This window comes from Phodopus roborovskii, unplaced genomic scaffold (assembly GCF_943737965.1).
Source record: "Phodopus roborovskii unplaced genomic scaffold, PHOROB, whole genome shotgun sequence".
Classification (NCBI taxonomy): domain Eukaryota; kingdom Metazoa; phylum Chordata; class Mammalia; order Rodentia; family Cricetidae; genus Phodopus; species Phodopus roborovskii.
The window spans coordinates 27,567,638-27,583,765 of record NW_026126416.1 but is presented as its reverse complement, the minus strand read 5'-3'; the positions used below and the strand labels follow the sequence as shown (position 1 = coordinate 27,583,765).

Sequence of the window (16,128 nt, the reverse complement as noted above, 5' to 3'; positions counted from 1 at the left end):
CCCATAAGGTCATACTTAAGTAGATAAGGAGAAAATATATGCCCTGAATAACCTGTTTAAAATGCTTCATAAAGATGACAGTTGCCACAGAAAAGGAAGGTGTCAATAAAGAAGGTAGTAGCCTGTGCTGATATATTCTTCACTGTTCTATCTGTGTGGAACTTTTGTACTGATACTTAATGAATGTTCTCACATCACAGCATGGTGCAGGGATCTATCACCCAGTCCACATTGCTCTGTGTTCTCAGAGAGTGTGGCTTCATAGGACATGATAGTGATTCTGCGACTGTGGGAGGTGACATTGTTCAAAAGTAAAACTGAAACATATGGAACCCTAAAGTTGTTATTTTAAAGATTTTGTTTCAACCTCAAATTTTATGTTTGATAATTTAATATAGTTATATAGTTTCTCCCTTCCATTTCCTCTCCTCAAACCCTTCCATAAACCCCTCCTTTCTCTCTTTCAAATCCATGGCTTTTTTTCTATTAATTGTTGTTGTTGGTTGTGTGTGTGTGTGTGTGTGTGTGTGTGTACACCTAAATACATATAAATACATAATACAACCTGCTAGGATTAAACCCTTGGCTTCTAACCTCTTTTTAAAGAGCAATTATGTTAAAGTACAGTTGCCAAGGCCATTTTTGTTCCTACCATTGTTCTTTTGCTGCAGCTAATGCCTAAGAAACACAAACACAAGACTCAGCGCCCACGTGGAGTTTATTGAGAGAGGGGAGAGAAAGAGGGGGTAGCTGGTGGCCAACTGAAAGCAGGAGAGACAGAGAGAGGGAACAGAGAGGGACCAGAGAGAGAAACCAGAGAGAGGCAGAGAGAGAGAGCAAAGAGAGAGCAGAGAGAGGAAATAGAGAGGGACCAGAGAGAGAGACCAGAGAGAGCAAAGAGAGAGCAGAGAGAGGAAATAGAGAGGGACCAGACAGAGAGGGACCAGAGAAAGAGCAGAGAGAGCAGAGAGAGGCAGAGAGAGAGAAGCACTTGGCGCGCTTTCTTTAAAAGAGGCTTGGGCATGCATAACTGAGTCCTCTGGCTGCCAGGAAAAGCTGATGTAGGGATGAGCGCCCCCCCCCCCCATCGTCGGGGAGTGGGTCAGCTGGCTGCTAGTTCCTAACAACCATGACACATTATACAGCTTCTATCATATTACGAAAGTACAAAGGAAGCAATTGGGACCCATCTTCAGAACACCTGTGTTGCTTCCTTTTCTGCTGCTGTGTTAAAACACCATGACCAAAAGCAATTTACAGAAGGGATTGTATTTTGACTTGTGGTTCTGGAGAGCCAGTAATGACTGATTACCCTTTATCTGCATAGGAAGCAGAGGAGCAGCAGGAAGTGGGCAAGGGTAGTAACTCCCCAAAGCCTGCCCTATAATGGACTTCCTTCCTTCATCAGAGTTCGATAAGAACTTTATAACTTCTCCAAATAGCATCACAACTGGAGACTAAGAGTTCCATTACATGAGCCTATGTGGGAACACTTCTCTGTCAATCCATGCCACTTGTCAATCAATTGTCCTTCTTATTCTTTTCTGAATGGCTGCCAACATCCCCTGTACTGTTTCTTCAATTGATGCAGTTTTGAGGAGGGTATCTGCCAATATTTTGTGTTGGTAAAGTTCCTAGAATAAATTCTCCCATTTCAGTGGAACTGACAATGAACACAACAAATTGACAGCACAGTGTGGGTGACTCACATGACCTGGCTATCAATGCAAACAAAACATGTTTTGTGTCTCCCCACCTACTTTTAACCAGTGGCTTCTCTTTATTTTTCTTATTTTTCAACCACACTTGGTGTCAGCAGCTACAGATTTACTAACAAAGGGAACCCTGCTGGCTTCTTTCCTTTGTCTCAACACTCAGTTAAGTTGTCAGTAGTGGCTCCTTCCTTTCCTTCTACTCTTAAACAAAATAGCGATTCCAGATGGAAGTATTTTGATTTTGAACTGGAGTTAAAAGTAAAGTCCTTATTTTATCATAATTAACCTTAAACACCCTCTGGGCTCTACCATGGAAGGCATTGTTGAGGTGATAGGGAGTGAGCATTGCTTTAGGGGTGCATGGAGCTAAGAGACTAGATGTCTGTCTTCAGGGCCCTGCACAACCTTTGCCTAGCTCAGAGAAATAACCACGATGGAAAGTACATAAGCCTCAGATGAGCATAGGCTGCAAGCATGGTACAAATTCAGTCAAGAAATTATTTCCAGCTGAGCCCCTCATGGCCTCAAGGATGATGTAAAATGTAATTCGAGCCTTCAGAATGAGGTAAAGTTTTGATTGGGGGGGGGGGGGGAGAAGCCATTTCTGTGTGTGACGAATGAGTATATCCAAAAGCAAAGACTGTTAGAGCAACTACAGATGGAGTAGTTTGGCTGAAGGAAGAGGTCCTGGTGGGACCAAACATGGACTATGATAAACACTGGGAAAATGGCTGTGGACTGAGGCAGTAACTGCCATGAGCAGAGCTTTGTTGGGGGAGCTTAGCTTGTCAGTGTTGACTCAGACACAGGTTATAGAGAGACCACGACACAGATATAGCACAACAGAGTCAAGGAGTGAATCTTTTGTGCATACTCTCTTCCCTCCCATTTCTTGCTGATTTTCTTTTGTCCTTTGGCAAGACAGCAAGGAACTCCTGGTTCCCTACTGGTCAGCCTGTGGGAGCAGAGTATGGAACTAAGGACACAGACAGAAGGAGCACTCATAATAAAGAGCCTCCCCACCACGGGGGTTGGGGGGTGGGTGGTGGGTGGGAGCCCACAGGGACCCTGGAGGATCGTGCAGAGAGGAAGTCTCTTGTGCATTATCAGAGGGCAAAGCTAGAGGATCTTGAGAAGTAAATCACAATCTCATTTCAGAGTCCAGGAAATAGAGCCCAGCAGAGGTAGCAAATTGGGCACAGCTGGTTGTCACAGCTGATGGACTGTCACCTTCCGGCTTCCATCCCTGGCACTTCTCTACTGGCTAGAGGCCATCCATACATTCCCCTGCCCCGCCTGAGACCCACCACACTATCTTCCACACTATTCAGCATGTCTCATGGTCTCAGTTGTTACCCTGGCAGCGAGCCAAATACGATGCAGCCATTGCAGTTGGATAGGGTGTGTCGCTGCAGTTCACCGTCATTGAGGGCTTTGCAGAATCCAGAGCTGTTTCAAGAGGGTAAGTCCACCCATGATAGGTCCTACAGATAAGCACTGTTGACATGTGATTTCTGTAGACTACCATGTGCATATGTGCATGTGTTGCAGTTTGTATTACTTACACATAGGCTATTGTATTATTTCCTGCAATGTTGAGCAGTTTCCTGTCTGGCAATTTTCTTATCCAAAAATTTGAGTTTTTAATAGCCATAATATTTTTTTAATGGATGTAGTATTTATTTTTTCAAAAAGTTCTCTGTTATTAGCCATTTGGACTGTTTATATTTTGACTATGATTCATGACGCTGTAACATATAACTATATATTAAGGATAAATAAAATTATATACATATATAAGTAGTGTGCTTATCTATTTCTCTAGAATACATTTTCCATTGTTAATTCCTTGATAGTTCCATACATGAATACAATGAATTTTCATCGTTTCCACCCCCAACCTCTCTTTCTCAGCCTCTCCTACCAATACCCATCTTCCCAACAAGTCCACTTTTGGGTACATTTCTGTAAACATGGTTTCTGATATACATATTTTCAGGAGACTTTTTTGGTGGGGCACATTGGGAAGAACATGGTGTTAGGGTGCCAAATCCTTGGCCTGCTCTTCTGCCATTTAGGCAGATCACCACACCTACCAGGTCTCTGGTAAGAAGAAATGGTTCTGGCCATCTCCCATGTTGCTGCAAATGGCATGAGGTTGTGCTTTTAAGGTTGACTTGCCAGGCATGCTCAGTACTGCTGCATCTCCCTTGCCATGGCAAGGTTCGGTTTGTGTGTGTTTGTGTGTCTGTGTCTGGGTGTGATCATTGTTCAGGGAGAAGAGAAACTGATTTCCCAGGAGATGGTTTTTAGCAAGGCCCAACTCAGTGAAATAGAGACCGACTGGAAATCTCAGGTACAGACAGTGAGGACAGTAACAGAAGCCAGAAGCCCTTGCAGTGGAGTATTAGGTGGGTAGGTAGGTAGGTGTGGAGGCTCAGACCTGTTTAATCCCAGCACTGTGAAGGCTGAGGTAGGAGAATCTTGAGTCAGCTAGCCTGGGTCATCTCTCTTTCTCTCTCTTTCTCTCTCTCTCTCTCTCTCTCTCTCTCTCTCTCTCTCTCTCACACACACACACACACACACACACACCAACCCACATCCACCCCTCTTTCTTGGTACTGTGTAGTCCTATAACCCTTTCTTATCTCTTTCCCCGTGTCCTTCTTCCTCAGAGCTCACCTTCAAGCTCTACCAGCGGGCAAAGCATGTGTACAGCGAGGCTGCACGTGTGCTGCAATTTAAGCAGGTGTGTGAAGAAGCACCCGACAATGTAGTCCAGCTGCTGGGAGAGCTGATGAACCAGAGCCACAGAAGCTGCCGGGACATGTATGAGTGCAGCTGCCCTGAGCTGGACCAGCTGGTGGACATCTGCCGGTGAGCTGAGAGGGCTATGTGGGGGCCAAGGCATGGCATCAGGGAATGCAGTTTCACTAACAAAAAGCTATATTCTTGTAATTTAGATGAGTCATTCCCACATGAGGGACTCCAGTCCCCATGACATAGATCTCCCAAGTTCTTCCTGCATGTCTGCTGGATGGTTTGAGACCTCGTTTATGGGGCTCAGAAGTCAGTCTGGAGCCAGTTCCATTATTAGGTGACTAGACCTCACAGGAAGGCAGCTTTTCTCTGACATGGGCATTTTATGTATTTCATGAACCCCTGGGAACCTAATGGAGTTCTGTCCAGAACAGAGGGTCAGAAAAGGTCTTGAACTTGGGAGTTCCATTGAGGGAGGCAGGCTGGAAGAATCACTTGGAAAGCCCCATCTCCTGAGCTGCCATATTTATTTTGGGTAGTCAGGGGAAATAAAGACAAAGAGAGGCCAGTTTTATAAACTTGGCTAGGACAGAAGTGTGAAGAGAGAGTCTCTTTCACGGAACCTCCAGACCTCGATGCTGTAATTGTGCAAGAATGGGGATAATAGAGCATCCTTCCCAGGGAGGTCCCACACTGTCCTTGGAGAACTGAAAGGGAAATTGGAGGGGAATCAGGTGACTTGTGTTAGCTCATTCTGACAGGGTGACACAGCCCTGCACGCAACTAGCAATGGAAATGTAATTAGTCACTTGGCGCCTGTGGCTTGCCAGGCTCATGCCACACCCAGCCAGAGAGTTCAAACCAAACAGCTCGAGTGGATCACACATGGCATGTGGAACCTGCCTGTCCTGTCCAGAGCCCGCACACGGCATGGCTGAGGCACTTCCGCTGACGGCAGCCTTTGCTCACTATTGCCAAAACCCCTTCAAATGCTCTTTTACAAAGAGTATCCAGGGCCCTGTAAATGAAAGAGACAAATGCTCTTCAGTTTGTGCAGAAATGAGGAGGAAGCAGGTGGGAAGGTTGAATCCTCTCAGAAACAATATGGAGGAGATCTGCCAGCCTCCTGGAATCCTCCAATGTGCTTTCTTCTCCTAGGTTGGTCACCAGCACTGGCTTACATTTCTGCGGGCAAAGGGATCAATGAGAATTAAGAAATAATTTGGTGGCTTGTGATAAATGTGACAGAAGCTGGAAGGGAGAGTGGCTGCTGGGGTTGAGGGGCAGTCTTTATATGCAGGCGTTGGTGAAGGCTTCTGTAGGAGAGTGACACTTGAATACAGACTTGAAGGGTCAACAAGCACACAGGCTCTTTGCCAGGTGTGATGTGCAGCAGGGTAGGAAGAAGAGGGTAACAGGTGAAGTCAGAGAGGCATGGACACCACTGTGGGAGGGATTCACACTGCATGGACCCCATTAGCTGTGAGGTGAGGAGGATTCTGGCTTCTAGAAGAGAGAGGGACAACAGATGTAATAAGTGATCCAGTGCCAGATATTCATGAAGGAAGGTTCTAGACCATTGCTGTGTGGGAAAAAGAAGAATCAAGAGGACTGCTGATTTTTTTTTTTTTTTGAGTGAGAAAATGCTTTTTTTTTTTCTATAATTAGTTTTTTGGGGGGGCAGCTTATTTTTTCATAACTCTGTGTCAGAATTACCTCATACAGCCATGGGCATCCTAGCAAGAAGGATGGGAGAAGAAATGAATCTAGAAAGCCAACAGGGTGGGGAGGGAATTGAGCACTTCCCACAGAGTGTTAGTTGGTAGGGGAGTCTGGCTCTCATACCTCCTGCCTGTAGGTTGTGTTGAGACAGATTACACTCAGCCCTGGGCCATTTTAATGCTTTCTTTTCTTTCTCCGAAGCTCTCCAGTGAGAAGCCTTGTTGTCATGGTTTCCAGCATTTGAACTTGGAGCAAAGCCTGGTGGAGCAGGGTGGTGACATGTTGTAGGAGGCAGAGGCTGAGTTCTGCTTCTTCTCATCCAGAGTGCTGACTTTGGATGCTTACCTGTCTTGTGATGTTCAGTGACCATCTCTGCTGGAATCCTTTGTGATTTTAGTGAGAGATTTTAAGAGTGTGTCTTACATGAGTTTGGAGATATATTTTTTATTTAATTACAAATTTTGTTTGGGAAAACTCTTTAAAAATAGTGTGTGTGTGTGTGTGTGTGTGTGTGTGTGTGTGTGTACTGCATGACTTTAGTTGCCCTCCAAGACCAGAAGAGGGTGTCAAGTTATCAGCTGTCAGACACAGGTGCTGGGAACTGAACCTGTCCTCTGGAGACCAGTCAGGCATCCCTTCACCCCTTAGCACTTAATGGTGGTTAAAGTGTTTCTAACTAGACTACATCTGCTGCATTCGTTTTCTGAGTAAAATATTTAGCTGTCTAGATTAAGGAGCTTTGCTCATTTTTATATGCTGGTGCTCAGGTTTGAATTCAGGGACTCCTAGGTGCTAGGCAAGTACTCTACCACACACTACCACCACCACCCCAGCCCCAAAGGGTTGCTTTTGTTTATGAAGCTTATTGCTATATACCAATATCATTTTCCTTTTATTGTTTCTTTCTGAGGTAGTGTCAGGCCTGGCCTTGAATTCATGACTGTTCTCCCAGCCTTCCAGGTGCTGGGTTATGGTGTGTGCCTGTAGGTGTGGGATCAGATGAGTTTTGGTGTATTCGGTAACCATACCCTTCTGTTTTCCATATTTAGATGTTGGCCTGAGTAGCTGGGCCCGCAGGCCCCATACGTAATGACTAGTTTCTTCACTGTTACTTAACCATATGTCACATGCAAATGTCCTAGTTTTTAGTGCCAGGTCCTCATGTCAGGGCCCTGGGAGGACAGTCACAGGGGAGCGGGTACCACTACCACTGCCAGCTTCCTTACTCAAAGTCACCCTGACTCTTACACAGTGATCTCACACAGAAGCCAAGAAGCTGTCTTTATATGTCTTTATACTGGTGCTTGGGGAGTGATAATGCAGGAAATGGGTGCTGAAGACTGCTAGAGATACTAGGAATCAGGTAAAGGATGGAAAAAAAAAAAAAAAAAAAAACAAAAAACAAAACCAAACCAAACCTAGGGGAAGACAGGGAAGCAGAAGAGCAGTGAGCATGAGCTTAGGAGGCCGGAAGAACAGTGGAGATTATCAAAGCCCTTGAACCCCAGGTGCCCTGCCATCATCCCTGGACACAGAGATGCTGCAAGTGCTGGAAGGGTCCTGGGAATTCGTGGCACAGCCCACAACTTCCCTGGGACAGAGACTGGCAGCCTGAGCTGTTGGGCCCTGGGAGACTAGTTGAGGGAAGAGGGTAGTGGAAATGGTTCAGGGAGTGTTGCCATTGACATTTTGCTATCTTACCATTGGCTACCTTGTAGCACTTTAAAACTTGTGTGTGTTTGAGAAAACTCTTTGGAAATAATTTTCATGAAAAGATATGTAGTTGAGTTGAAGGAATACTATAGACAACCCCCACCCCACACACACACACACACTTACACAGTGGAGGTTTTTGTGACCTGAGATAGACTGCATTTCCAAGGTGGTCCTCAGTAGTCAGTCAGTAGGACAGCATCAGAAACATGTTCCTGGTCCCAATGGAGCAGAGGGGCAAAATAGAGACAATACTGATGTTTGTTCCTTCTTTTCCTTTCTTTTTTTACTACTCATCAAGAGAACAATCAGTTTAGAGCACAAAGGAAGGACCCAGAGCTGAGTGTGAGTGCCTGTGAGGCTAAGACATGGAAACTGATGGGATGTCAAGGCCAGTTGTAGCTACATAAGAGCCCCTGTCTAGCCAGGGGCTGCAAGATGACACCCGTCAAAAAAAGAGAAAAGAAAATACCAGAAGGAAATTACACTTATGTAGTTAGGTTTTTTTTTTTTTTTAAATTAAATTAATGTTAGAATTTTAATTAGATGAGATGAAATAATGAAGGAAGAAGGCAATCTTTGCCCAATTATAAAATGTCTATTTTAAATGAATGAACCGTAAATTTAAATCTTAAAGTAAGATTTCCTGAGGAACACAGAACAGTTTTGAAGCCAAGTCAGTTACATGTGGGGTGGCTCATTTGTTATAGTTCCTTAACTTTACTTAAGGAAAAAAAAAACAGCCTAATGCTTTTTGTTCCTCTTTGGTCACTTGTTGAAATTAGAAAGGATTCCTCACTATATTATTGCTGTTATTGCCCAAGATACTAAAGAAGACAAATGACAGGTTTGCGGGATGAGAATGGATGCAGACATGCCTTTGCTTGACTCTCCTCAGAAGTTTCCTCTCAGCCCTGGTCCCCACAGCTGGGCTGCTCAACCTCCTGAGCCCCTCCTCACCAAGTCAAAGTCATGTGTGGTCTTTCACTGAGCCACATGCTGGCCTGCATACCCTGCCACGGAAGAGCCAGAGTAACACTCTACCTGTCTTGGGGGATTCACATCTCTTTGGGCAAATGTCTTTCCCTTCCAGAGTCTTGTGAGTTACTGTCCTCTGAGGCAAGCTTTCATGATCATTTTAGTTGGACTTGTGACCATTTACACCCCTCCATGGGGGGCGGGGGATGGAAGGGTCACAAACCCTCACCTGAGTATCCAGTCCCTCCAACTCTGCCCTAATTGTACTTGGTCCTAGGGAGGCGCTAGGCTATAAAGGCCAGGGAAGAGTAGAGGAGGGTGGCTTTCCATATGGCAAAGGGGAAGCCCTGGTCCGTGCTGAGGAAAGGTTTCCTAGGTGCAGCCTTTTGGGGAACATTTGAGCATACATCCCACATCCCGGTAGGTAGTCCCTTACCGGTGCCATATAAAGAAGCCCAAAAAACTTGCTGATTGCCTCCCACCAGGTGAGCGCTGGAGAAATCATACCTGTTTGTTGTTGGGACCTTGGGAAGAGGGTGGATGCTGCTTAATTTCCCCCGGGAAGGAGTTTGAGGAATACCGATATACTATACTCTGTTGGTTCAAACAAAGCCTTGCTTCTCTTTGGTGCCCCACACTCTGAAAGGCAGAGTGTTTTCTCATTCCTTCCTCCTTCAGCAGCACGGGAAGGCTGGAAATGTTGTCTGCAGTCTAACTTTAAAAACGTGTAGAGGGTTTATTTTCCTGATATTCTTGCCAGTTCCCAATGAAAAGAAACTGGAACTCTTTGGAGTGAAGGAGACACTACACATTGCTCGTATTTACCTAACATAATATCTGTATTTTAAAACAGGAATCCAGCTGCATGGATTATAACCTGCCAAAAACCTAGAGGGGTGCCTGTCCTGAGCAGAGATGGGTGTGAATTGTCTCTCCATTCCAGCTTCCTCAAGCAATTCAGACCCATTTGTATAAAACACAAATATTTGAAAATGAATTGAGATGCAAGGCATAATTTGCAGTTTTCTCTCTTTCTAGTTTGTAACAGTCGGGTCTTTCTGTCCCCTGCCGCTTGTTGCCCTGTGCTTTACACCCCAGTCAAAGCTTTTTGATGATCCAGATTCACTAAAAGCAGAACATCAGGGTCGACTGTAACAGGCCAGCAGTCAGCTATGGGTTTTCTACTAACCCTTTCCTGTGCCATGTTGATGTTTGGAGTCCTTTTTGTACCATCCCATCATCTCCACAATGGCATGTGTGAGACTTTAGGGTTGTTTCTTGCAATTCTCCTGTTTCTTCTCTGATATGCTATAGTGAAGGAGATATAGTTTTAGTTTTTCACTATTTTCTCAGAAGTTCAAATGTAAGATGTTTTGACTAGTATGTATTTCCTTTTTGATTTAACACCTTTGTTGGTGTGCCAACTTTAGACCTTCCTTGTAGTTTCAAAGACATATGCAAAGGACACATTAAGGACCAGTGGGAAACACTGAAGTTAAGACTTGTAGCTCCCCCCACTCCCCCCCTCCGCTCTCTCTCTCTCTCTCTCTCTCTCTCTCTCTCTCTCTCTCTCTGTGTGTGTGTGTGTGTGTGTGTGTGTGTGTGTGTGTGTGTAGCTGAACAAGGCAGACTGCTGACTACTGACACAGCAACGTCTGGTCTGTGAACACATGCTGTTGACTGTGGACAGAAGGCTATTTTCGATAGCATTTATTTTTTCTTTTTTAATTTTTTCATATGGCATATCTTGATATGTATTTCCTTTCTCCCAACTCCTCACAGACCTCCCCACATCTCCTCCCACTCAATTCCTTGTTTTTTTCTGTCTAAAGAGAGAGAGAGAGAGAGAGCAAATGAAAATCTTGAGCTCTGATGATTCTGCAACTTGGGCTGATGCAGTGTAGCCCATGCTCTTCTGCAGCAGGCAGGGTGGCCACAGAGCAGTCTGAACATTCAGATGCAAATCAATTTGCCTAGAGGTCTCCTCTTAGCCTCTGCTCAGTGTGAGCTGATAGATAGTTTTGGAAAATGGATTGCATCTCTTGCAGCTAGATCAGAAATAATACTGTTTTGAAATCATATCTTTTTCTTTCTTTCTTTCTTTTTTTAATGTTTCGAGACAGGCTCTTACTTTATATTCCTGTCCTGAAATAGGTTAGATGCAAGCTTTCTGTAGTCATCTATCCTCTGCCTCCCATGTGTGCACCACCACTCTGCTCAAACTGTTCAAATCATAAGTGTATGAAAAGGCCCATGGAAGGCAGTTAAAGGCCTGGTGGATTATGCTCATAGAACATTAAGTAGGCCCACTGTCATCTAGACCAGGCTGTGGTTGTCTTTAAGGCTCTTTCTGAGATGCTTCAAGGAGTCTCCCATTTCTCCCAGCTTCTTCAGCTATGATCGTGTTTGATGGCCACTAATGGCCAAGTTCCTCCCTTTCAATCAAGAAACTACAAACAAGCCCTTTTCTAGCTTCTAGAGTCTCATGAGTAAAGCAACTTTTCAGCCCAATGATAGGAGTTTGGGCCTAATTCAGCTAGGAGGCTGCTAGGTGAGGGCCGTCAGAAGATTGGCAATCTTTTATGGTTGGTAAGCACTTTTTTCACATTTAAGGAAACTTACTTGAATACAACAGATGATGCTATCACTGGAGAGCATCACTGAGGGAGAAGTGAGTAGCTGATACATAGTAACCCTGATCTCCTGGAGGAGGGGTAATGTTCTATTTATTCTATTGATGTTTTCCAGGAAGTAGAGGGGAAAGGGGACAGAACTGGGCTAAATTAATTATGAAGTTTTAAATATATTACTAATTTGGAGTAAGTTTCATTAGGAAAAATTAATTGGAAATATGTTTGGATGGTGTGTACAACAATTTCTGGCAACATGGTGGTTTTATAGTGTTGTTTCCCTCTCAGTGTGAGCATCTATCTCACTGTTGGCAAAGCTGGGTCCACTTGTTAGCTCAGTCCCTGAAAGTGCAGGGAAGATGAGATGCACCTCTACACCACCAACTTTGTGGGAAGGTTTGCATAATTTTCCATTAGTCATTAGGCAAACCAAACAACCAATCAACCAACCAACCAGCCTAGAGTTGGTTCTGGGTTAAGAAATTTATGAAGAATAAACCTAGGCTGTTCTCCCCCCACATACTGTGGCATTGGGTTTTGAACCCAGATTTCATACGTGTTAGGCAAGCCTTCTACCACTGAGCTACATGCCCAGACCTTAGCCCTACAGTCTGAATTCGGTATGTAAAATGGATAACCTTAGGAACACAACTGAGAGCTGGAGATGGCTCTGTCAGTAATGTGCTTGCTGTGCGATCATGAGGAGCCGGGTCGGCAGTTATAGGAACACACACCTCAAATCTTCGCATTGTTCTTCCAAGCCCAAAGACCTCTCGGGCTTTCAGGCCAGCTGGCTTTGAGGAATCAATGAGCTTCAGGGTCAGTAAGAGACCCTATATTCAAAAATATAGTAGAGAACCATGGAGGGAGGTACCAGATGTTGACCTCTGGACACCAGGCGCTTGTATACCTGGACATATGCACACACAGGACCGTGTACACATGCATACCTCCTCTATCTCCACAACAAAACAGAATGCGTCTGAAACTTACGGAGGATATTATGCCCTACATCCTGATTTTGATTTACCCTCTTTTGAGGTGATGTTCTGATTCCTTGTGGCACTCATGTCTACTGCCCACCTTCTTTTTACTTCCCTTCCTGATTAACTGGAGATTAGTTACACAAGTTACACAAGTTTACAAGCAGCTGCTGTGTGACTCTATGTGGTCGAGCCTACAGTGGGAAGTTCCAGACCTTTCAGTGAGAACTGTTATTACTTGTTATTTACCTTCAATACCAAGGAATAGCATCAGATATCCCTAAAAAGTGTCTCAGTCCTGAGAACTGAAAAAAAATTGTAAATTATATTCAATTTAGATTTCTTATGTGTGTGTGCATGTGTAGAGGCACATTCATATATGTGTACATATGTGTAAAGGCAAAAGGTTGGCTTTGTTTATAGTTCTCCATCTTATATGTTTTTAAAAATGTTTTCCTATGTTATTTTTTGACAGTCTCTCCTGAACTTAGAGCTCACAATTCTGCTAGACTAGCTGACTACTGAGTTTCAGGGGCCTGCCTCCCTGTACCTCTTCTAGCCAGTGCTGAATGCTGGGGTTATAGTGCCCAATTTTTATGTGTCTGCTTGGGTGGCAGACACTGTCATCTTCTGAACATATATATTTAAGTCTTGAAATCCCTGATAACCCCCCCCCCACACACACACACCACCACCACCACCACTCTCTTCATAGAATCTGGGAAGGAGATGTGTTCTGTAACAGGCAAACTGCCCTTGTCTTTGTTTATAGGTGATAATGTGTCTTCTCATTGTTTTAGGAAGTTTGGGGCCAAAGGTTCACGACTAACTGGAGCAGGATGGGGAGGATGCACTGTGTCGATAGTGCCTGCTGATGTGCTGTCCAGCTTCCTCACAAACGTGCATGAAGCTTATTACCAGAGGAACAGTTCCAGCTTGGCTCTGGAGAAGTACAGCTTGTTTGCTACCAAACCTGGAGGTGGGGCCTTGGTTTTCCTTGAGGCCTAAACAACGTAAAACATCTCGGAGAAACTATTTGGGGCATTTAGGAGCTGGCGAGACATCCTGAGCTACAGTAAATCAGTCCCTTTTCTGTTTTGTTGTGAGGAATGGTTGCTATTATCAAGATGCATTTCCAAAGAAACGGTGAAAGCTATGCTTCATAATGACTACTTTTCTCTCTTAAATATGTTTTTATGAATCAGAGCCAAGGATATGCTTAGATAGATCTCTAAAGTATGACGAAGATTTATTGATTTAAAGATTTTAAAGATGAATGGCAAAAGGTACATTTAATTGAATACTGCTATAATTAAACTGATGCAGCTGAACTTTATGTGTTGTTCTTGAATGGTGGCCACTGCTGGCTCCCCTTAGCCCTCTTCCACATCGTTGATGTCTTCTGACACGGCAGTGGATGAAGATGATGATGAGTGTGATGACTGTGGCGACTGTGGTGACTCTGAGGATAGTGATGTTGATGATGTTCTAAATTCCTCCTTGAGTTTATCCTCAACACGCTATGAACAGAGTACATGGTTAAGGATTTGTAAATATTCCTAGACAAACACAGTATACTTGAATGTAAGATTCCTATATCTATGAAGATGGAGCAGATCAGTTTGGGAGTGGGGGCAAAAGGTAGATTTCAGAAGACAATTTGAATTGACTTTCTTTCACTCATACTTCCATTTCTCAAATGCCTTTCCAATCCAAGAGACATGCCTATTCTGGCAGCCCCTCCCATACCTCAACCCCTCTTCTAGATGCCTGGCAAGGCTTGCTTATGTCCCTGGTCCAGTGTAGGGTAGATGTGAGTTATGTAGGTGTGGGTGAGTACAGAAGCCTAGAGTGTAATTGACATTGCCAGTGGTGGAGTGAGGATTTAGGTCACTTATCAAGAGTGGGCAGAAGTGTCTGGTCATGAGGTGACATGCCAGTGGCAGACTCCCAGAAGCCCTTTCTAAGTTACATTGTAGAGTGCCTAGACCAAAGTGGGTTGGCTGAAATATTCCTGCGATAGAGACAACAGTTGTATTGTGGTTGGAATTATCCAGAATATCATCACAGTTTTTGTTTCATATGGTTATATTGGCTCATTAGCCAGCATTCAATGCCTGGGTTTCATCAGCTGCCTGTTTCTAAAAGATCTAGGCAGGCTGTAGAATGTCTTAAAGAACAAGTCACTAGGAAACCAAGATCCATCCTAAAACCAACTCCTGACACAGTTCTCTCTAAATACATGGACAACCTTGTATCCATTTTGTTGAAAGAATTTTGAGTCCTCTTAGCACAGTAATCTAAGAACCTAATTTGTTTACAATGTTGCATTTTTTAGTGGCCTGAATCCCTAGAAATAATTTGTGGTTGGTTTAAAATGAAATGGACTGTTGTTAGTCCATTTAATGATTTTCACCATGGAATTCCTTCTTAGGAAGATGAGGGAACTGTTCAGTAATTTTAACTAATCAGTGTGCACACCTCTACGGGGACACACTCATTCTAAGTCATTCTAAGAGTTCAGTGTGTTGATATATTATTTATGATTTATTAGAGCTTGCCTGAAGATCAGAGAAGCAAAGCAGTCAACCACTAGCTCTTACCTCTACCTCAGACTGAAGGGGCCATCCTCAGACTGCTCCCAACTTCACTGCTTCCCAGATTCTCTCAGACTGCTATGCTCTCCTCAACATGGCTAGAGACTACCCTCAGAATGCAGTCCAAGACAGTGGGCTCCTGTCTTTTATACGCATCTCTAGAGCTGGGATTAAAGGCATGAGCTTTAGACTGATTCATTCTTGTGTAGTTCTGGATGGCTTTGAACTCAGAGATCCATCTGCCTTTGTTTCCTGTGTCCTGGGATTAAAGGTGTGTGCCTGGCTTCTAAGGCTAACAAGTATGGTTACTTTGCTATTTTGATCTCCAGTGGCTTTAATAAATCATAAGCAACTATGACCACAGTTCAGTGTGCACCTCCATGGGGATGCGGTTTCTAAGTGTTCGATATGTACACCTCTATTAGGGGACAGAGTCATTCTCAGTGTTTTGTCTTTAGGGAGGCAGAGTCCACTGAAACTATTCTACTCTGATTTGGCTATCTGTTAAGAACTGCTTTGAACCTAAGTTCAGCAACTGGTGTTCTAGAAGTTGTGAGGCATATCCAGCTCTTCCTTGAAAAATTGGGATAGGACTAAGGGCATAAGGCTTATAAAGTAATGGAGTTTGAGTGTGATACTAAAGAATGGCTAGAATTTGAAAGCTAGTGTAGGCAGTGCAAACCAATAGAGCATGAGTATAGCCTGCAGACTCTGGGTGTGTGGAAGGCTCTGGCCTTAAAATGCATTGAAGCATCATGTCAGCTGCACTGGCTGGACCAGGCAGCATTCAGTCCAGCAAAACAGGCCACATCTGGCCTGCAAATGTATTTAGTTTGTCCTATTAGCATTTGAAAATGTGGGCGCTAAGTCTGGAAATTTTGTACAAGAGTCTGGATTACTGATGAGAGGCTGATAGAAGATTAATTTCTGCAGGTAACAGTGAAGGAGGCTGAGGTAGTAGCTGTAGTGTCAGCTGCTGGCTTCCACAGTTTGTTTCAGGGTTTGCCTTTTCCTGCACAAGTGCACTGTG

At 44.1% G+C, this 16,128-nt stretch overlaps 2 protein-coding genes across 5 annotated transcripts in view; one reads left to right on the top strand and one right to left on the bottom strand.

The window, feature by feature from the left end:
• Galk2 (galactokinase 2) overlaps positions 1-13,816 on the top strand; it is a 123,886-nt gene extending 110,070 nt beyond the window's left edge. For 2 of the 4 annotated variants that reach the window (XM_051183496.1, XM_051183495.1), the window contains 2 exons: positions 4,391-4,592; positions 13,302-13,814. In XM_051183496.1, the coding sequence (XP_051039453.1) occupies positions 4,391-4,592; positions 13,302-13,509 (410 nt within the window). In that variant the 3' untranslated portion in view covers positions 13,510-13,814. Of the gene's footprint in view, positions 1-4,390; positions 4,593-13,301 lie in introns of all 4 variants that reach the window. The other 2 variants (XM_051183494.1, XM_051183493.1) reach the window with 2 other exon arrangements.
• The window catches only part of Fam227b (family with sequence similarity 227 member B), a 132,177-nt gene continuing 129,799 nt past the window's right edge, over positions 13,751-16,128 (bottom strand). Inside the window, 2 exon segments of the mRNA XM_051183490.1 lie at positions 13,751-13,811; positions 13,813-14,021. Coding sequence (XP_051039447.1) covers positions 13,751-13,811; positions 13,813-14,021 — 270 coding nt within the window.